The 22679-nt window shown below is 38.8% G+C and overlaps 1 protein-coding gene and 2 non-coding genes across 3 annotated transcripts; all 3 read left to right on the top strand.

Moving 5' to 3' along the window:
- Window positions 1-17117: 17117 nt before the first annotated feature.
- Window positions 17118-19437, top strand: LOC130265338 (cytochrome c oxidase subunit 7C, mitochondrial). Its single transcript, XM_056514371.1, has 3 exons — window positions 17118-17290; window positions 18254-18399; window positions 19346-19437. Exons 1-2 carry the CDS (start codon window positions 17216-17218, stop codon window positions 18368-18370), a joined length of 192 nt encoding a protein of 63 aa, XP_056370346.1. The 5' UTR covers window positions 17118-17215; the 3' UTR covers window positions 18371-18399; window positions 19346-19437.
- LOC130265658 (small nucleolar RNA Z39) lies at window positions 17459-17521 on the top strand. The gene has a single exon (XR_008842653.1). It is a non-coding gene; the product is annotated as a small nucleolar RNA Z39 (small nucleolar RNA).
- LOC130265664 (small nucleolar RNA Z39) lies at window positions 18713-18773 on the top strand. The gene has a single exon (XR_008842659.1). It is a non-coding gene; the product is annotated as a small nucleolar RNA Z39 (small nucleolar RNA).
- Window positions 19438-22679: the final 3242 nt, after the last annotated feature.

Raw genomic sequence — 22679 nt, 5'->3', positions numbered from 1 at the left:
TTCATTGAGAACTATGAAATGTAAATGCAAAATAAAAATTAAGTTAAAAAAAAAAAAGGCTACAAATAAGAATTTGGGTATTTAAGGATAGGTGGGTGATAGTATCTTCTCCATTGCCTTTGATTTAATTCCCTCTCCATTAAAGGAGTTTTGTTTGTATTGCCTCTCACACTCTGACAGTTCTTTACCTCTTCTCCTTCCTGATACAAAATCTGAGATGTAAAATTAAGTTAAATGAGGTTAAAATCATGAAGAAATTTCTCCAACATTTACCAATTTACCTGGTTGGGAAATATTCAGAACCAGGAATATTTTTCTCCCAACAAATCTGTTCCTGCACTATCCTCATTAAGCCAATCTCATCTGTTTCTAGTCTTACATTAAGTCATATCTTTTTTCACTCTTGATTAATCCCCTAAAAAACTGACAACACCTGTTAATTTGAGGTCAAAAATATTACAATAGTAGCACCATAGTATTCTGCTCTGAAATGAAACTAGAGAAATGTAGACATGCAACAAAAATCACTAAGGTTTCTAAGTAACACACACTCATAATTTTATAGTAGTGTTAAGGAATACTTTTACAATTTAAATTGATATAATTTCTGTCCTGTCACAAAGCACCATTTAAAATGAGTGGTGACTTCCTCCTCTTTGCACCCTCCTTCAGGTATTTGTACTTTCAGGAGTTCATCCCTGGACTTTGTATTCTGCAGGCAAAGCCTACCCAGCTCTCTAAGCCTTCCCTCATAAAAAAGATGCTCCAGTCACATCATCATCATCATCATCATCATCATCATCATCATCATCATCACGGCCTTTTGTTGGACTTGCATCCAGTATGTGCCCATCTCTTGTATGCTGAAGGTATGGAAACACATTATTGTCTCACATAATTTTAAACTGATTTTAAAAATATTTTTTATTTTCTTATCCTAACATCCATTATTTTACACCCATTTTCAGAAATGCTTACAACCAATGAATAACTTAAAAAATTTACTTCAAAGCTAAAAACATTTCAGCAGTCAAAGAAGAAAATATTTGGATTCTATTATTCTGCATAACTTTGCACGTAATATAACTAAATCTAAACACAAAAATCAACCCAACTTTATGTGCAGTGCTGCTTTCTCTGCATGTTAGGAGTGAGAAAAAGAAAGTAACTGCTGTCCATCCAGATGGCTAAACACATCTCACGCTGACTGAGATACATTTTGCTTTTGACATGAAAGAGCATCCACACACACTGAGCCTCCAGGCACTAAGCTCTTCTCATCACCTCAGAAAAGCAAGAACTCTGCTTCCTACTCTGGAACTGTCTGTTCTTCCAGCACACCATGGCAAAAATGATCCTTGAATCTCAAGACTACTTATAACAGCTTCAAAAAAGAGTTTCCTGCCAATGGCTGAATAAAGAGAACAGCAGGCAACTCATGCTCTTGGACTAAGTTGTTGGCATGACCACAAATTTGGCAACTGCATGGGTCAGTCAAGCTGAAGACACTCAAGTTTAGACCAGAAGCAGCCATGAACATGGCTAACAGCCAGAGCACCACTCAGCTGTCGCTCTACCACTTGAAGACTTAGTAGCAAGGTTCTCTCTTTCATCTTGCAACTGAAATGTGTTTTGGGGATGCTTGTTCTGAATCATTTACAAACAACTGCAAGAAAAGGTGTGCACACAGCAGTGGTGTGTATATACATATACACAGATATCAAAATGAGAAGGAAAGCAACACTAAAATTAAATGGGCAAAAAGTCACTTCAAAATCCCAGTGTGACACGTTATGCATAAATTTAGGAATTGTGGTGTCCATGGTCATGAGGCAACATCCAAAGCAGTTTACATTTAAGATAGTTTGCAAGTTTGCTAAAAAATATAAATGGAAAAAGTCTCCAAGCTTCAATTTTTCTCAGGAAAACCAGCATCTATTTTCAAGCCAAATAAAGGAGTACCAAACTGCTTCCATGTTATTATCAATTACATGTACATAGACATTTACTATCACCTAGTTGTGAAAGCACAATTCTGAAGAATATCAAGTTCAGAAATACCTAGGAGCATATTAAGGTAATTTCATAAAATGACAGAATGGTTTGGATTGGAAGGGACCCCAAAGCCCATCCAATGTCACCCCTGCCATGGCAGGGACACCTTCCACTGTCCAGGCTGATCCAAACCCTGGCCCTGGGCACTGCAGGGATCCAGGGGCAGCCACAGCTGCTCTGGGAATTCCATCCCAGCCCTGCCCACCCTGCCAGGAACAATTCCTGCCCCAAATCCCATCCCACAGCTACATATCACACACTCCTGTATCACATATGTGAACATGGCTTGATCCATACTGTCACTTTTCATCTGTTTCCTCCTTTTTAATTGTGGGGAACTAGGCTACTACATTTTGTATTTTTAATTCTCTATCTGAACTTAAAATGATTAAAGTACATTTTGGATCTGGAAAATCACAAACCTAATTTCAGCAAAGACTATGACACTAACAGAGAATTCAACTTATACAGATTTATACTGAGAGCAGTCTAGAGAGCTCTTCTGTATCTTCTAAAGATATTAATTTATTTAACAATAAGCTTCCAGCTCATGAAGCACTATTAAGAGTTTTTCCCTTTGATCTTCAAAATATTTCTATAGGGCACCATTTTGAGAGAATAATTTGTCTGGTAGTACAGAAAGTCAGAGGCTTGATACCAAATTTAAAAACATAGATATATGATTAAAGAAAAAAAATTATGAATTAGAGTCTTACAGTGGTCAGCACAAGATGCCTATGTGAGATGGGGAAAAAAACAGTATTTACCCAGTACCATATGATGTGAAAAGACGTGTATGGGTATACACATAAACTCAACAAGAGAATAAGCATCAGAGGGAGGGAAGTGCACACACAAGTTCTTTCACTTAAATACTGTAAAGAAACTTCTAGACAAATGTGGGTGATAACTAAGTCCTTTCTCATTAATCAACAGATTTTTCTCTCACTGATTTCACTACAATCTAGTTTTAACTCTGAACTGAGACACTATGAACTCCTTCTCATGTGCTATCTCTCTGCCTCCTTTTTAAAAGAAAAAGTCCCTATATATATGATACTGCTGGAATAGCTACAGATTAAATAGCCTAAGGAATGCATGGGAAAAAAGCAATAAAAATGAATTAAATTTCTTAATTCATTTTTTACATGAAGGTCTGGTTTCTTAAGAGACTAAACTTCTTGGTTTTCCAAACACAATCTTATGAAAGAGGTTTCTGGGTTCCAGTTCATTGGATACTTGGATGTGCACAGAGCAAGCTCCCAAAATCCTCAAGAAGAAGGGAACAGTTTCTAGTTCATTTCATACTGATCTGTATTCAGAAATAAAGAGAAGGAAACAATACACAATAATTTATTTTTATGAATGTCAGGAATGACAGTGCACTTTAATTCTGTATCCATCCCAAATTATATCTGAGCCAAATATTTCATTTTAAGAGTCCTGTTAAATGTTTTCAAAGGCCTTGTTTTATGTGCTCATGAAATAACTCACTGTTTTTTAGCTTTCAGGGATGGCAATTGTTGTAAATCTTGCAAATTAGCATGAGTAGTACCAGCAAGACACTCTGTTAAAATTCATCTACATTGTTGCTGGAATATTTATTAGGTACTAAAATATTTAAAGGAAACCTACAAGTACTACAATTCAAATTACATTTCACCTAAGAAAGCCTTTCTTACAGCACTTAGTATTATTGCTTTGTCACTGAATGAGAAAATGCCTAATCCAACTACTATCTTGAGAGGAAAGATTTCTTTACATTAGATGGCTGAATGAAACCATTATATTAACTGGATATTCCCTATTGTGTTTTGTCAGTTTGCACAAGTAAATTGCAGTGCTCATTGTAGTAATTGACATTTTCAACATTTGCACACACAATAGAAATGTTATCACCATTTATAAGTTAGTTGGGTCTTGATGAATTGGTGACCTTCAGAGGTCCTTCAGCATGGATTTCTTCTGGCTAATGCTGCAGCAGCTGGGGAGATCACCTCACCTATTTTCTCATTATGATCACCTACTTTCCAGCATCCCTTTTGTGTCAGCATCTCCTAACTAGTTCCAGTCCAACACGGGTAGCTAACGCCTACTATTTAAATTTTTTAACATTCACCTCACTCATTCCTCACTTCCCCCTTTGCTGCTTGTAAAGCTTATTTGTATTTGTAAAGCTCCAGCTGATGGTGACAGGAGCCAAGGCTTTCTGGTGGTGCTGCACAGACCACAGAGCAATTCCTACACATGGTAGAAGACATTACTATGTAAAAGCCAACCTCAAAAACTGCATTCTTCCTCCTTTATGAGAAACTGACTTAAGGAAAGAGCTCCATACACAGACCTGACCTCTTCTGTTGGTCCTCCAAATCAATATATAGCCTAGGAAAGGAAAGAAACTAACAGAATTTGGCTTGGTACAAAGAAAATTATTAACATAATGCACACTACTCTGTGTCTCTACCCTATTCCCATTTGCAGATAGTTTAGGAGCAAAACCTACTGAAAGCGGTGCTGACTGAAGTTAACATGTAACAACTGCTCATGTCTGGAATGAGCAGCAATTCAAACTCACAATTAAATGAACGTCTCACATTTTCAGGGGTAAGAAAGTAAGATAAAAGCATATTGCAGACATGAAATAACCACACTGCCCATCTTCTGTGGAAAGAAAAAAAACAGATATAATTTTACAAGAGAACACTCCATTGTATAAACCATTTCTCTTTAAACTGGTGTTTGATTAAAAAACCACAAAATCTAACAAATAAACAAAAACAACCAGTACAACAAAACTCCAAACAAACAAAAGCTAAACTGAGAATCTTGCTGTTGTAATATGTTAATTGCTACTTCATGGGGAATAACAGCTCTAAAAATGCCCTGCCTAATGACCCACGGGATCATCCACAGGATCTCTGTACTTGCCCTGGAGGCACTGAAAGTCCTGGAAGACTGTTCTCTTCTGGTTGTCATGGCTGTGAAGCAGAGACATTTTTACACAGACTTAAAAATAAGTCATCTTGAAGGAAAACAGAACTCAGCCAAACTAAAGGAGACCCTGCCATGTAACATTCATCTTTCATTTCTTCCCTGTAAAGGTAGGAAGAGGGCAGAGGGCATGAAGTTACCGATTTTGAGATTCTCTGCTCTCTAAAACATTGAAGCACAATTTCATTGCAAACAATATATAACACCAGTGGGAATGTCTGGGTGAGGTATTTAAAACATTTTCTCAGGGAATTCCTCTAGCTTCAGCTTGAGCAAAGGAATACCTTCATACAAAGAAAGATTCTGACAGAAAATATCCAAGTTGCTTATGTTTTTATAGCTGTATCCAAACACAGTGTGTTTATATACTGTATATGTGTGTATATACACACCCAACAGCACTAATTTATCATTCCCTCACACATGAATATAAGATGTTCCTTCAGCTTTCTCATGCTTCCTGATCTATATTTTGGATTTTTTCATAACATTCCCATGCCCCTAACCACTCCAGGCAGATGTGGACAGCTGCCCTGCTAGCACCATACTGAGGCTGAAGCCAAGTGAGACAGGCTCCACACCAAGATCAGAAGAAGGAAACAACCCACTCCTTTTGCCATAGGGTAAGGGAAAAAGGCATTCTGCAGCAGGGACACGGATTCCTGACCTACACAAAATGCCCAAGGCTTGGAGAAAACTCACACAGAGAGCAGTAAAAAACTTAAAATTGCAGTTACAGCCAAGCACTGACCAGGTCCCTTACAAACTGCAAGCTCAGGGAAAAAAACCTCTACAGGTTATTCCTCACTTGATCAGGTTTATTCCAATGTATCAGTCAGTAAATAAAGGATACAATTTCCAGGACTCAAAGTATTCTCAGATATCACCCTGAAACTACCAAGGAGAATCTATAGAGTTGTGAGCTGACTGATAGTCAAATATCAGAACAATCCTGTTCCCAGTGAAATCAATGCAAAATTGTTATTTTGAAGGTCTGTGGTATTTGTAAGTTGCACATTAGTTCAATGAGCTCCAACCATTTACACAAATCGCATAAAGACTCTGCACTTCTCAGTACTCATAATATTTTCCTATAGCACAGTGTTCTGAGACAAGAAGATTATAAAAACAAAATATTCTGTGTTAAGCAAAAGGTTTTTTATTTGCTATTTATGTCTTCACTCATTTTGTGTGCCACTGTCACGACAACTCAGGTCATGCACAGCAGAACTTGTGGTAAGTACAAGTCTCATGTCAATATTATCTCACAGGGCCTTCCTCATGAATTCCCTGTCCCTTTGGAAGTCATAAAGTTAAGGTACTTACACTGAATAACCAGGACATAACTTTGCTATCAGACTATCATGACCATAAAAAAAGCTCTTGCACCATATCAACTATGACCTGTAAGATCTCTCTTTGCATGCACTCAGATGAAGGACTGACTTTTTCTCCTCCTCTAGAAGCAGATCTAATTACTAGAAACAAGAAAAATTAACTTTCTTCTATTAACCTATAATTTTAGTCTCCTCAGTCAAATTAAGGTTATAAAATGTCTGTACGCAAACAGAAATAGCCAGCAGCCTAGAGAAACTGTCATGGTATTTTAAAATTTATTTATCTATAATTTCTCTAGAAAACAGAATCACTAAAATACATTGTTGAGGGCAGTTTTTACCTAGAGGAAGGACTAACATACACTAGGAGAAACACAAAAAGGTACTAAGTAGCAGCATAACCTCCCTGCACCTGCGTTTTTTGTAGAATTCCTGTGAACAAATGCTGGATAATCACTCCAACATTGATTTTGGCAAGACTTTCTTCCAAAGACCACACATCTACAGCACAAGACCAACAAAAAGAGTAAGATCGTTCTTCTTGTCATTTAAAAAGAATAAATTAGTATAGACAGGACGTGCTGCTGACCCCTTCAGATCTAAATCACAGATTACATTCAGATTTGGACTTTGTCTCCACAACTCATCTTTCTTTGCTTGCCACAAATTGAAGCAGAACTTGGAAAATGCCCCATATTTTTTGGAGAGTGAACATGATTCTCAAGGAAAGCCTCCTAAGGCTGAAGCCACTGTGGGACTCCTGAGCAAGTGATTTTAAATCTCCTTCAAACTAAAAGGCTATACAATCTTCTTTTGTGATCAGCTGATTTGAAGCCAGGCCTAGCTCTCAAAGAACAGTTGAGTAATCTTGGCTACAACTTTTGAAAAAAAAAAAAAAAATGCAAAATTGTCATAAAATGCATTCACAAAGTCCATAAAGTAAATTAGGGAGGTAGAATTGCAGAGAATTTTAGGGTTTTAAAGAACAATTAACAGACAGATTTCAAGAGAACAAGGACTTGCACAAAAATATTCTGGAAAAAAAACCCCACAATAATTAAGAACAAAAGACTATCTTAAGTACACATTGTCATCATCACATGTATGATGTTGACATGTATGATATATGATGTATCACATCACCAACACTAATATGCCTCTGCATAATATCCAGGACAACAACTTCCTGCTTTAGTGTTTATTGAAAGAGGAGAATGACAGATGTGAAAACATATTTATCCTCTCAACAAATATAATAGTCTCAGTAGGAGGCAAAAGAATAAACATCACACAAGGCACAGTAAATACAAAATGAAAGTGTTTATTATATTGTCACTTCTAATTCCAAGAGATTTAACAGATATTTCCTTATAACATTCACATGCCCTTTGGAGACTGTGATGACAGAATGATGTGTTACTGTCTTCCTTTTATCAAGGCATCAAATCAGACGCATCAGATGAAAACATGGGCTCACTTGAAAAGCCAATCCCAGTTTGGGACGCACTTCAGCACATACTGGAGCACCATCCAGTATCATGTGTTTGTACCCCAAAGAGCCTTGCTGAATCCATGAGGGAATGGTAGCACAGAACATAAGACTGATGCTGTTATCTCATGGATATCTCTATATTTTTTTTCACTGGTCTTTTCCTCATCTACCTTTTCCCAAATATCCGTTCTTGATGTATTTGCTTCCAGCCCCAGCACTCTGCTTATTTCCAGCTTTCTCTCCAAATCAGTGTCCATGCATCAAGTACTCAAGTGATGGAATTGCAGTTTAAGGCAATCCCATAAAACATCAACCGATTAAAAGGCCTCAAGGGATCTGCTAAAAAAGCCTAAAAAGAGACTTCAGAGTTGAGGAAAAAGAATAAATATCAGAACAACTTTCGGCTCTTGTGATATGACTTGCAAGAATTTTCCAAAGGAAAGAAATCCCAGAAATACACAGCAGAGGCAAGAACTGGGATGAAGTTGTGGCACACACCCTCAGTCTCAAGAGACAAGAAGTTTCAGTGTTCTCATCCTATATGTGCAATTCTCACACTTTAGACATAAACTAGGAGAAAGTGCTATCAGTGATAAAAAATTTGTATGAGAAGTTAAGCTGACGTCTGACATTATGCATGTAAGTAAAAGTTGTGGGAGAACCGAGTTCCTTGGAGAAACTTTGTGTATCTGCCCCTTATTCCTACAGCCTGCCCCTGAATTCTCACTCACAGAACTGAAGCTTCAAGAATGTTTTCACCCATGCTGCCTATTTATCTGAAGAACTGTTTCAAAAACAGTTCTACAAGCAGTTTCAAGCAAGACTCAGCAAAGGGTACTCAGTCATGTGCTTGTCCTTCCAAAACAAAAGCATCATCCCCCACAGAAATTCATGTCCCAGCTGTCCAGGCTCTGCTGCCTGCTCTGAGGATCCATAAAGGAACACATTTACCTGGATTTAACTGTGCTGTGTGCTACCAGAACAGCAGGAAACAAATAAGTACAATGGGTCATCAATCTGCTCAGTTTTGTGCAATTTTAAATAAGAATTAGCCATTCAGAATCTTAATTTCTAATTAAGACAAGCAATAAATAACCCTTGATTCAGCCCAAGTACGTTTAGGCAAACGACGTTTTTCTGTTTCACACTTCCATTACTTCAGCCTGGTTATTTTCAAAGACAAGACAAGAACCACTTGCTCTACAATAACGTGACACCCTTGAGCTGGATTAAACATGCTGTATTCTTGCAAAGTTAGCTATTTTTACACTTGAATAGTCAAAGCAAAAATTGGCAGTATCATACAGCTCTAGTCAGGAGTCAAGTTTCCAACTGTGAAATGAAATTCTGTGAAGCAATTGAGTATGTGCAGTAGGAAGAAAAAATCCACTGCTATCCCCATGTCTAGTTGATAATGATTTCCTTTTATAAAATGTATTGAATTGCCATTTATAAAATGAACTATTTTAAAAGTGAAAGCTGGGTCCCAGTGACAAGTTGCTGAAGTTATCAAATTCTTCAGGCAAGGTTTTGCACACATCTCATCAACACACAGAACAAGACAAAGATGAGACATGAAGAAAAGATAACCTTTTGAGTAAAAGAAATGGTTCAAGGTATTTGATAAATACATCAAACATCTGATAAAGTTTGAAGCCAGAGAGGATTAAAAATGACAGTAAGTCCACCTAATATGAATTCCACAGTGTGTTTCTTCAGACATTTAACAGGAATTTTTTTTAATCTCAGAACAAATATTAAGCCAATAAAAAAGATTTTTAAAAATAAAAATAAATAAAAGTAAAGCCTTGAATAAGGATTTTGGAGTTAGGTGTCTTGAGAGGAGCCAAATGGAGTGCAGGAAGAGTCAAGTTCATGACTTCCAAGGTAAGGATGGCAAATGTAAATTTTCTTAACACAGGCTGGCTATTTCAGGATCTCATCATGCAGCCCTCCACTACCAAAAATGTTGCCTCACAAACCTGATACAGCAGGAAACTCTCCCATGGAGCGTTTGTAAAAAGACATCCAATTTTAGCTGGAGAAGAACACACACAAAGAACATTCCAGCACAAGCACCTGCACACAATCTAAATCCAGCTTATGTTCCACGAAGAAGTTTGGATATGCCACAGAAGCAGATCCACTGCCAAACAATGTGGCAAAAATACTAACTTGAGATTCCCATTTGGAAAAATAGTGGTTACTCAGCTCTCGGCCTGCATTTGAAGTTTGCAGCTTGGCACAAACTTTGTTTTGGATACTTAGTAACCTCTGGTAAAGCAGAAGCTGCAAACCCTTTGAAAATGCCATCCTACAAAATAAAACTTTTGGTTATTCCATTATGGGAAGTTTATCAGTAGAGTATTTCCTCCTACTCATTTGACTGTCAAAACTTGATGCTAGACCTTCTAGCAGAGTGACTTTGTTAGTGCTTGTAATGAAGATGATGTGAGTCCTCATCACTGTCACTTCATTTTATGTTCATATTTAAAGTAAAGAAGTCAGTACAGCCTGAAGTATAGAGAAAATAACCAAGTCCAAGATAAAATATTCACTGCACTTTCAGCATGCCTGACTGCTGACCAAGCAGCCAGTTCTGACTGCTGGAAAAGTGTCTTTGCCTTGGCAGACATTAGCTCTTTGTTGACCTCATAAACATAGGTGATAATGTTTATGCACAATGAATATAAACCAGGCCAGCAGCAGACTTCACATTCAACATTTCAAACAGTTAATATTTCATGATAATGATTACTGATAGGTGATACACTCAATTTCACCAGCATATTACAAAAACATTCTGAAAACCTAAGTTTGGAGAAGAAGTCAGTGAACAGGTCCCTGGAGGAACTAACAGGCTCACATGTAAATAAAACAGCTAGAGTGAACTGGAATGTCACTAATGAATCAAAATATCATACGAAATATGCATATTTTCTTGTCACATATTTGCAGGAGGGTGAAATATTACCCAGTTCCTTCAGGACCTGTGGGTGCATCTCATCAGGTCCCATGAACTAGTGCACCTCCAAGTACTTTCAGCAACCTCAGAAGTTCCAGCTTTGAGCTCTGAGAACTAAGATGATAAATCATTTTTATATACTCACTGATGTCAAAATTGAAATTACACAATTTCACCTCTCATCAACACTGGCATGTCTGTGTATGGAATGAGAGTGGATTGTAAAAACATCAGTTACTGTTCTTTCATCATGGTAAATCAGCAGTAACCACACTGCCAGGCATTCTTGCTGTAAAAGACAGTTAAAAGCTGCTGTCACAAGTGAATTTATAGACTAACAACATATAAACAAGAAAAATTAAAGCAATACTTGCTTAGCAGATAAACCATCTGCCATAATTAGAGGGAGAAAGTAATAGTGCAGAGAGCTCTTGCTGATGGCCAGCTAGAAGTTGTTGGAAACATCAGTCCAGAAAGTGCACTGTGAAAGTACTTAAAAACAATAGTAAACAGAGGTGTAATCACATTGTTACAACAAATTATAGAGGAATGCAAATTGATCCTCAACAGTTAAAAGTACATTTTTGCATAAAAAGTACCTAAGGGAAAAGCATTCCTCCCTCCACCTTAATTTCTCTCTAACTGCTGTATTTCTTTCGGCATTGACTCACAGAAACCCTCAGCACTGGGAATCACCCAGAGCATGCCTGAAATGACTGGAAAAAAAAACCACCACACTAGGCAAATGATCCTCAATTTTTGGTTCTCATGCTTGGTCATCCCTTTTCATGGAAATTACAGAAACTTGGTATCTTAGAATATCACTTTACCACATACACAGTCGGACATGTCTACACAAAAAAGCCCTTTTCAATTCGTACATCAACTGCTTGACTTGGTACTTTGAGTGTAATTTGGTTTTTAACTTGTAAAAAACAAAACCTGGGTAAGTTAAACACCTCCTTCAAAACTCAGCAGCATTTATGTGTTAGCATAGTATGTCACAAATTTTAGCTTACTGCAAAGAATACATTTCTCTAGGAAACGTTCACAGTATCTATCATGGTTTTGGAAACATCTAATACCTTGTTGACAACACTGATTTTATTAAATGGAGCTCTACTCAGCATTTCTTTCCAAGATTAAGGGATAAAAACAAAATAGATTTTTTTTTAATTAAATTTAAATTTTTTTAAGACACATACAAGTCTTTCACTTACTTCAGAGTGACAATATGTATAACTGTGAACAGCCAGAAACAAGGCATCAGTGGTAGATTTTATAAATAATAAAATCTTTACATAATAAATAAACACTTGAATAATAATACAAGAATATTAATATATTAGAAAGGCTTGTGCATGACTGAAGAATTGTAAAGAACGAAAAAGACATAAAACTATGTATTTGAATCATATATATCATATGTATACTTTGAAGGCTCTTTTTTACTTCTGTGCATATTTTGAATCACATACTGTCCTCTTGATAGAGAAACCAATAAGAAGACATTTTAAAAACCCTCATTTTAAACTATAGAAAAAATATGCACAAACAGAGCAGAAAAATGAAGGGCATTTTTTTTACTTTTACCTCCAAACAAATTGAGTATTGCCCCTGCAAGGAAAAATGGTGATTTCAGGGCTCCTAAGATATTCCTACACACAAAAGGTCTCCTTCAAGCACAAGATTTGGCAACCAAGCTATGGCTGTTACAATGAGATAGTTCAAAGTGCATGTAATTATAATGCTGCATGCTGTAATTGCAAGCCAGTAGTTCTTGGTGTCAACAATAAAAATAACAGAGCTTTGCATACTCCATTTTAGAGAAAGACATGAAGACAAAATAAATAATGCAAAGTGTCTCTTACTCACTGTGCAAGTGCTATATCCTCATGAAGCCTCTAGAAAAGGTTTGGTGTAACCAACCTTCCCTCACGTATTTTAAACAGTCTTTTGGGAGATTTAATTAATGCTGCAAAAGACTGAAAATGAAAGAAACATTTCTGTCAAGGTAAAATATTATTGTTAGACACTTATTTCAGCTGTTGAAATACTATGAGTATTTCAACAGAGACTCTGCTTCAATAAGGAATTGCTTGCATGAAGGGGCAATTTTTGAACTATTTCACATAACATAAAAATAAATCTATCTAGGTACATAGCCAAAACTGTCATTTTGTTAGTATGCACATCCAACTTAGCTGCTTTCATGGATAACACTCAATCTATAAATTTGTGCTCAACTTTTCATACAACCTGTATTTTTCACTAAAAAAATTACACTAATAAGCAGAGGCACTGTGAAGAAGTTCCCACAGCACTTTTATACTCATGATGGCTTAAAAGTGTGAATTACACAGGTACTGTGTTACTTCCCCCTACAATCCTAATGGCAAACCAAATTATACAACCAGAGTTAACAGGCAAAATTCAAATGCACAGGTCCACTTTGGGGTTTCAGATGCAAAAATAATAGTATTTTAATTCAGATTGAGAGCAGTAACTTGAGCTGCATATGTTAACCCTTATGTTGGAATGTTAACTGTAAAAGGTTAAAAATGTTAATTATACAGTCTTAAAGACAATTTGTGGAGTGGTGGCTGATAAAATGACAACAGTAAATTGTCAGGAAGATAATTGCACATAAAGATATTATGGTACAAAACCAACCTTCAAATTATTTTATTCTCTTGTTTATAACATATCACAATACACTGAGACCTGCTTAAGTAATATTTTAGTACTTACCAACTTATCTTGAATATCATCACACCTGGGAAATACAATTAATTAATGCACTAGGCAATAGCAGTATCTGGAGCTTGGGGAAGAATTTGATTTGTATCGTGATAATTTTCTCATGCCCTGATACCAAATAATATAAATGTATTCTGCTGTAGAGCTGTAGTTTGGACAAGCTCTTCCTGCTAATATAAATTGATGTTGCTGCCAAGAAAAGCACTAAATCTATGCATCCATTTCCACCTTTTTAATGCTACAACTGTTTCACACCTTTCTGTGGGCCAGTTAGGCCTTTCTGCCACTACACCCTGAACTGAATCTGTGAAATGATCCAGTCCAAAGAACAGCTAGGGGAGGAAAATGTCCTTTGAACTGTGCCCCGAAACAATTATTTTCAGTGCATATCTACATTTGAAAGTAACTCAGTTTCACACCTTAAGGAAGGCTTGCACATTTGAAAGCTTGACTGGTTTTAACAACTATAATGGAAGAATAAAAGATGCTACTTCCCCTAACAGCCTCCTCCCACGGGCACCCTGTTCCTATCAATGTCTGCAACAAATCTGTAACTGCTTGCAAAGGACAATTCCTTTACAATTTCATGTCAAGGTTTTCAGCTTTTCACTCTGCTAATTGCAAATGCTTCCCACACCTCTTTCTGCAGCTGAAGATCCCCACGTTATTTTTAATACTATTAATTGTTTATTTGACATTTGTAAGATAGTTTTATATTTCAGAACACCTACTTTGTGGAAGGAAAACAATTATCACAAATGAGGCAAGTTAATTATCCTTATGAAAGACATACTGCTACAGCTGTGAAATTAGACTGACTGACAAATTACTCTATCAGAGATATTTTCCATCTCTGATAACCCACAGTTTTCCTGAAAAACATGTAATTAATATCTATTATATAATGTTTCTCCCAGCTTCAACTCATCCTTTCCCTTTAATTACTTAGCATTTAACAACTGCTTAATCTTTGGCTAATACCTGACCTCATGACTGAAGGGAGGTTAATTCCTAGACAAAATAATTTATCGTGTCAACAAAAACAGAGGATAATTTCTGGAGAAAAGCAATGTTTTTGAGTCACCAGTGACAGCTGTTTTGTTTCCTGAGCCCTCTGTCCATGACACTAGGAAAACAGTTTAGAGAATTTATGCTGTTTGAAAGTTTTCATGAAGTACACACATCCAAACTTGATCACACAAAATTTCAGGATTTAAAAATAGCTGTTTACTTACTTACAAAAGAGGATTTTAAAAGCCAGTACGACTTTTATCTTGGTTCTCTCAGTGATTGGCAGTTTCAACCCCCAAAGTATGGCCCTGTAAATTCTATAAAAAACACACTAAGCTTTCTATGCTTCTTTCTTCCATCAAGATCATAAAAGATAGACCTTGTGCACTACTTTCTTTAGCTACCTGTGGTTTTTTTTAATTTGTATTTTTGGCATCTAGATCAAGAAGAGAAGCATTCTTTGTGGGGAAAAGTGAGTAAGAAAGCAGCACCTGAAAGAACTCATCACCTAGTCATATTCACAGCAGCAAAATGCAATGTACTATTGAAGATGAAAAAGATAACTTGGCAAAAAGTAATAGGTTTTTTAAAGGAAGAACGAATGGTATAAATAAAAAGATGTATGTGAACAAGCAGCCTAAATTCAAAGATTCATAGATTTAAAAGCTGGAAGGTACCAGTATAATCACCCATTCTGATCCCATGCATGGCACAGGCCAGGGAATTTCACCCTGTAATTTAATTCTGTAATTCCCACAGTCTGTGTGAGTTAGACTCACACCTTTTTATAAAGGCAAACAGTGGAGCACTTGGCAGCTCCTGTAAACATCTGCCCTGCTACTAGATTATCCTCATCATAATTAAGGTACATCATATTTCTAACACTTTAGAAGATGCTCAGAAGAAAGAACACTTACTTTGTATCAGTTTATGTTTTGAAGGAGATTTGAGTGTTCAGCTCTATTTCTCCAGCTGTAAAACAACTCTAGATATCTACCACTCTCTAATCATATTTACCTAGAGATCCTCTCTTCTGTCTACAGAGAAAACATCTGCAGAGCATCTAGGATTAAAGTGCTATTGCTAATGCAACTGTGTAACAGGAATCTTTACGCCTCTATTCAGCATCTCCCAAGCAGCAACACTATAAAACCCACTACAGGATGAAAAGAGATACATTAAAACAAGAACATTTGTTATAAAGATGATAAAGCAGACTGCAGAGCACCGTCGTGGCATTAATTCCAATTAGAAAATGCTTGATAAAAGGGGGAGCAGGGGGGAGGAAGAGGCCTGGCTGCCTGAAGAGCAATGGAATTTAACAGGAATGGGGACACAGCTTTCAACAGACCCCAGAATTAGCGAATGGAGGGGAAAAAAAGCATGGCAAACTCTGATAAATAAACATAGAAGTCTATCTAAACAAAGGAAAAAAAAATCTGAAAAACAACTAGCTAAGGAAATCACAACTAGATCCACAATAATGACAAAAGGTGTCCTAGGGTTCTGTATCACCTGTTAACAGTGAACGACCACCAACTAATGTAATCAAGCCTCACTTCTCAAAGTCATTTCAACCTGTTCATATTAAAGCATTACTTTGGTGAGTATAAAAATCCTGGTTTTTCTACCCTTTGACAGTACAAAAATATGCAGAAAAGCTATGGGGGGAAAAAAAAAAAAAAAAAAAAAAAAAAGCTTCCTTACAACACTGAGATGACAGCATCAAACTTCTTTTCCTGAAAAGAAAGTCTGTCTTTAAAATAATCCATGCAAAAAAAAAAAAAAGATGGAGACCGCCTCTATTCAAAGTATTGTTTTGGCAAAGGTGAAGGATACTGGAGGTCTTTATTTCCCTTCACATTAACAAAGTTCAAATACACCTCAATATAGTCACTAAAGGTAGTGATGCCGTATAAATAAGTCATGTACAAATCACCACCATCCCTCACAATAGAGAGAAACTTAAAAAAAAAAAAAAAAATAGACCTTGGGAATGACAGGACAAGGGGGGATGGACGCAGACTAGGAGAGGGCAGGAATAGTTCCCTGTGAGGCTGGACAGGCCCTGGCACAGCTGTAGCTGTCCCTGGATCCCTGGCAGTGCCCAAGGCCAGGCTGGACACTGGGGCTGGGAGCACCTGGGACAGTGGAAGGTGTCCCTGCCCATAGAGGGCGGGGAGCGTAGAACCGGATAAGCTTTAAGGTCCTTTCCAACATAAACCGTTCTGTTACTGTATTTTTCGTCCATTTAGCGGGATCCATGAGTTCTACGTCAAAAGTGGTCTAGTACAGCTCCCAAGATGTACTGGCGGACCCCTCGGACCCCTCAGCCCCCCTCCCGCCATTTCCCGCCGCCCCTCAGCCGCCACAAAATGGCGGCGGGACCGAGCGGGACTCTCTCGCCCCCGGGGAGCGCGCGAGGGACTCGACCAACCGCAGGCCGCCGTTTGTCACCACGTGACCGCATGGAACTACAACTCCCGTCATGCCACCCCAACGTGCCCTTCCTCGTTCCCGCTTCCGGTTCCGGTCTCGTCGGCCGCGCCAGCCTCGGGAAGGTCGCGCAGGGCGGACGAGTGGCCGCTGCTTCTTGCCGCTGTCATGTTTTCCGCCGGTGTCCGCCGCTTCGCTACCTCCGCCATCCGCCGCAGCCACTATGAGGAGGGACCCGGGAAGGTGGGCAGCAGCGTCCTGGCCCGCTCAAGGTCGCGGCGAGGGGGATGGTGGGGTGGGGGTTGGTGCCTGGCTGGTGTTGTGTGGGCTTTGGGGTGGCGTAGTGATGCCCACACAGCCACAGCAGCGCAAATTGTGTGGTGACCGACCCCAGCGCCTTTCCCTGCGGTGGTACAGATGATGAGCATTGCGGTATGAGGGGTAACAATGATACTGTAAACGCTTTCTGATGTACCTGGCGTGTTTTCTGAAGCTTTCTGTTTAAAAGCTTAATTTTACATGCGTACCTAGTGGAGGAAATTCTTCACAGTGAAAATAATTAAATACCAGAACACTGGGGGGGCTGTGGATGTGTGTCCTCAGGAGTTTTTGTATTTGATTGCATGAGACCTGCAGCAAACTGGCCTCACCTTGGGCTGGAGGGAGAGAAGAGGGGACGAAGTGACCTCCAGAGGTCACATGCAGGCTGTAATCATGGAGTGTTTGGGTTGGAAGGGACCCTAAAGATCATTTTATTCCACCCCCTGCCATGGGCCTGGACATCTCCCACCATTCCAGGCTGCTCCAAGCCCCAGCCTGGCCTTGGACACTGCAGGGATCCAGGGGCAGCCTCACCTTCTCTGGGCACCCTGTGCCAGGGCCTGCCCACTCTCACAGCGAAGAATTTCTCTCTAGTATCCAGCTGAAATCTCTCCTTTTTCACTTAGAATCTGTTCCCCTTTGCCCTGTCACTGTAATTCCTCATGAAGAGTCCATCACCAGCTTCCCTGTAGGTACCCTTCAGATACTGCAGGGTTATTTATTACCTTAAATACTGTATTTCTTTCCCTGGGAAATACTGAAAATGCTTTGAAACAACTTTTTTTTTTTCTTTCTTCCCCTGGGATTCGTAGTGCATCTGAATGGCTTAGAAAGGAATTAATGCTTTGATTGCAAAGGTAAAACTCCTTTTTTTTTCCCCTTTAGAACCTGCCATTCTCTGTGGCAAACAAGTGGCGGCTGCTGGCAACAATGTGTGTTTTCCTTGGGAGTGGGTTTGGTGCCCCCTTCTTCATCGTCAGACACCAGCTGCTGAAGAAATGAAGAGGACAGGCTGTAGCTGCACTGGCTGGGTAACTGCTTTTGTTGGATTTCGTAGCACAGTGGAATTTGATGAGCCTGACCTCATCAGAAACCTTTCTAATCCTCAGCCTTTTGCTTCAGTCCAGCTGAAGTGTTGTGGTCTGGAGTTACATAATAATAACTGAAACAGAGTGCAGGTGGAAGTTTGTGTCACAGAGCTGCTGCACTCGGTGTTTTGTGACCTTTGCCTCCTCAGAGGCCACTCCTTTCTGCCTGCTGCTTCTGGCTGTCACCAAAACCATGTCTGCTCCCTCCCCTGAGGAGGTGAAAAGGTGCACCTGGTGTGACCTGTGGGAGCCACTGGCACGTGTGATGTGACAGAACAGGATGAGAAACTGTGATGCTGTAAACGCTTTCTGATGTGCCAGACAGAGCTCAGGGGAAAATTGCATTTTCCTGAACTTGTATCAAAACAATCTCTCCATCTATATCATTCACGGGTTACTGTCCTATTAAGATAAAGTCTTTAGCAGAAATTAATTGGTGCTTGCTGGTCCTAACAAAACAAGCCTTAAACATCACTCATTGTGTAACAATGCCACTTCCAGGTGAAAGCCCACTTCAGTTTGTTTTAAGGTGATTCCACTCTGGGAATACCTGATATTGTCTGTAATCTGAGAAACTAAACATTTTTCAGGAGCTTCAGTGCCCAGGTAGTTCCTGAAAGGAAATAACAGTCCTCATTGGAATCTCATAGTTGGAACAAATTACGTAATTCCTTTTCCAGTTTGATGCTTATTCCACCCTTGACTGAGGACAAAACCAAAATCAGCAGACTTGTACTGAAATTGAGTATTTAGAATTGTGTGGTTTCAAGCAAGTCAAGGCTTCTGATGCAAAACCAGAAGGGGATGAAAGTCTTCAAATCAAAAATTCTAATCTAAATACATGTTTATTACAGGGCTCTTAAATTTCTTCAATGTCTTTTTCTTGCAGAGTTGAAGTCTTCTACACAGCATCGTTCAATGGGGATATGATGGCTGCAACCCATGCTGGATGTCTCTAAATAAAATCTTAAACCCCACGGGCCTGGGCTGTGTGTTTTGTGAAACTCCTGAAGTGCTTTTGACAGCTGGTGTGTACCAAGACCCCCTCCAGACTGCAGTGTATTAATTAAATTAAACACTTAATTGTCATCATGTATAAAAACAGAGGGTAGGGAAAATATTTCAAAACAGGGATTGGGCTGAACTTTTTACTGCTCAGAATAATGACCTCTGGCAGTTTATAGCAGTGAGTATCCTTTAACCATAATCCATGCTGCAGAATTTTTTGCTTCAGTGAGGATTTTCTGTGGCTTTTCTTCCAGGCTCAGCAGTTCTGAAGAGCTGCTATTCCCGGGTCTCTGTAGCATCAGCTCTGAGCAGGGACTAAGGCACTGCCCTGAAAGTTTCATGAGGGCTCAGGGCGTGGTGTAGGCACAGCTCTGACCAGAAAATATTGGTAATATTCTGTAGTTACCAAAACTGATACTGCTGCAGGTTTGGAAGGAACTGATGGCTTTCTGTTGGTACTGTTTTGTGAACTTTTCTGGTTTGCTTCCCCCCCTCCACTTAAAACACCCTCCTGCTGCAGCACAGTGCATTTAACGTGGCTTGAAGCATCAGAATCTGTGAGCTGAACAGTTTGTAACTTTTTGTATTCCTTTCTTGCCATTCTAATCTGTATGGAGGCCAGTTTCTCATCAGACTCCCTCAGCAGAAGTATATGGGAGTGGTAACACACTGCTCATAACAGAGCAGCTCCTGGGTGCCACATTTCTCTTCAGGGCTGGGTCCAAAGTGCTGATGGCTGTTCCCCCTTGCTCCCGAGTCCCTGGTGTGTTTGGAAAGAGCATGCATCAGCTCTCAAGGATCACCCTGTGGGATAGGAAAACCAGCTCCTACACTGTGCTTAAAACAAGGTCTCCTTTCTGGATGCCACCCCCTTGCAGTTTTCAAAGATACTTTTGGGTGGTTAAAGCAATTATTTTTGGATGGAATGTTGGAGAGTTGCTCCTCTTATGTTCTAAAACTGTAATCATCTCTTTTCACAGTGTTTACACTGGTGGATCATAGTGAGGAGCAGAAAGGTCCTGGGGGCTGCTAGTTGCAAGAAGCTTCTAAATCATGACCCTGTTTCCAACCTGCCACCAACTTGGATAAATAAATCACTGATGTGGAGCACAGTACCTGTAATCTTTCAGCTGCTGCTGTTTTACATAATTTCCATGGCTCTGTGCTGGTGGGATGGAGGAGCTGAACCTCTGTGCTGTCACTGCTCATATAATCCCAGTGTTTGTGTGCAAGTCATCGAAAAATGAAACCACATCAGCCCTGCTTTGTGTGAGGGCTGACTAAACACATCACGTTAGTCATAAACCATTTGATAGACCTGTGTTGGTGATGTGCTAGTACTAGCACATCTTTCATTCACAAAGGAAACATGGTGCAATTTTCTACCCCCTCTTAATACAGTCAGTTAATTCAAGGTTCCTTGAGTATAGGTGGTTGTTAGTTTGTATTTTTGATAAAACAACGGCACACTGTGAGCTCAAAAATGAGCGCTTGTGTTCTCCATTCATGGCAAGCTCTTACTCCTGTGTGCTGCCAGGGCTCTAATTAGTCCCTTTAGAGCTGGGCTGTTCCCCTACATGAGCTGCTTGGGCAGTTCTCAGTAGTTTTCAAGCCCCATCAATTACCAAGTTCTCTGCTTGACTTAAGTAATTGGTTCCCTTAGGATTTCAGAAGTTTTCACTTCTGCAGCAGAAATGCATTAATAGATCTGTGCTGGGCTTTCTGCTAATGCAAAATGGGGCAGTCTGCATTCTACCCAAAGGCATTTTTTACTTCTAGATTACCTGTAATTTCATCACTGCTCAATTAAGCAAAGTCTGAAATTCATTATTTTGGTTGCTTGGGTGGGAAATACAGGTTGTCATTGAGAGAGATGTGGCTCCTGTCATTAATACCAGGTGTTTGACTGTTTTAATTTCACAGAGGCACAACTCCAGATTGCATTTTTTCTTTGCTCTTTTTGAGAAGATCATTGCATTCAGCCAACACTTCCTCAACCATTCTTATTTATTTGCTTATTTATTTAACTGCCCATTTTTTTTAATTTACTCCCCAAATTTATCTTTGTCTTAATATTCTGTAGTTTACCTGTCCTATGGCTTACTGTTTTAAGTCTTCCTAGCCCATTTTTCACTGACTGCTGAAGAGGTGGGCCAGAGAAACTCTGATTTTTTTTTTCTCATCTCATTTTCTCATTTGGGAATGACTTCTCTGAGCACATTCCCACCAGATACTAGCATGGAAATACCGAGCCCTGACTGATTTTAGAGGCAGAAGTGTCACTATAAATATATATGAATGAACTGATATTTAATGGTGTTAAAAGGGATGAATCAGATTCATTAAAGCCCATGAGCTACAAAATTAAGTTGAGCAAAAACATAAGAGTGTGTTCCATCTCATTCAGCTATATAATAGTCTGGGTACCCAGTGAAATACTTATTTAAATTAGCCTTTTGGGTTCCCTTTAGGGCACCTTGACTTGGTAGAAGATAGATCAATTGAAAATAGGCAAAAAGCAATATTTAAGTGTTGCTCCTCTGTCATTAAAATTGTATGAAGGAAACAAGGCAGTGGTTAAAGGACCTCTGGGAAATAACACATCTGTGTGAGTGATTATATTTTTTTGCTTGCCAGTTGCCAATTTTAAGGAAAATCATTAATGGTCCCTGATTTTTTTCCAATTTTTCTGTTATAATTTTCACCTTCATGTTTTCTGTTTTGTCACAAACTCAAAACCTCTGTTTTGCTTCCAGAGAGCCTCACAGTTTACATTTTTAATTATATTAGGTATAGTTTTCAAGCAGTTTCTGAATTAAATCTGACCAGATGTGAATTAGATGTCCTTATGCTTTAATATGTTGGATGTTTTCAGTTTGTGGATCTTTCTTTCTTGCTTTCCGGATACATTATTTTTCAAATCAAGTTATTCTAGAATTTCTGATAAGCAATTAATTTGACAATGCATCCTTTTCATATCCACTCTTCAGAAAGCAATGGGAATTTGGTTTTTCTTCTCTAAAGAGCAGAAATATAAATTCTTTTTCAGTTGTGCTTTGAAGCATCTGGTATTAATCCATGTTAGAGGTAAGATACTAGCTTGGATGAGCCCAACTTCTGAATTATTGTGGGCAACCCTTGCATAATTGATATAAATACAATAGAAACCTGGACTAAGTTTTTTCTTTCTTTAAATTGTGACCCCCCCCCCACTT

The sequence above is a fragment of the Oenanthe melanoleuca genome, chromosome Z, assembly GCF_029582105.1.
Source record: "Oenanthe melanoleuca isolate GR-GAL-2019-014 chromosome Z, OMel1.0, whole genome shotgun sequence".
NCBI classification, from domain to species: domain Eukaryota; kingdom Metazoa; phylum Chordata; class Aves; order Passeriformes; family Muscicapidae; genus Oenanthe; species Oenanthe melanoleuca.
Note: the sequence above shows the minus strand (reverse complement) of the source record. Positions and strands in the feature narration are given on the sequence as shown.

What these genes read in the sequence shown, in the direction of transcription:
- LOC130265338 (XM_056514371.1), top strand. Translation starts at nt 17,216, where the DNA reads ATGTTTTCCGCCGGTGTCCGCCGCTTCGCTACCTCCGCCATCCGCCGC. An exon ending in ATGAGGAGGGACCCGGGAAG is followed by an intron (nt 17,291 to 18,253) that starts GTGGGCAGCAGC and finishes TTTCCCCTTTAG; the next exon opens with AACCTGCCATTCTCTGTGGC.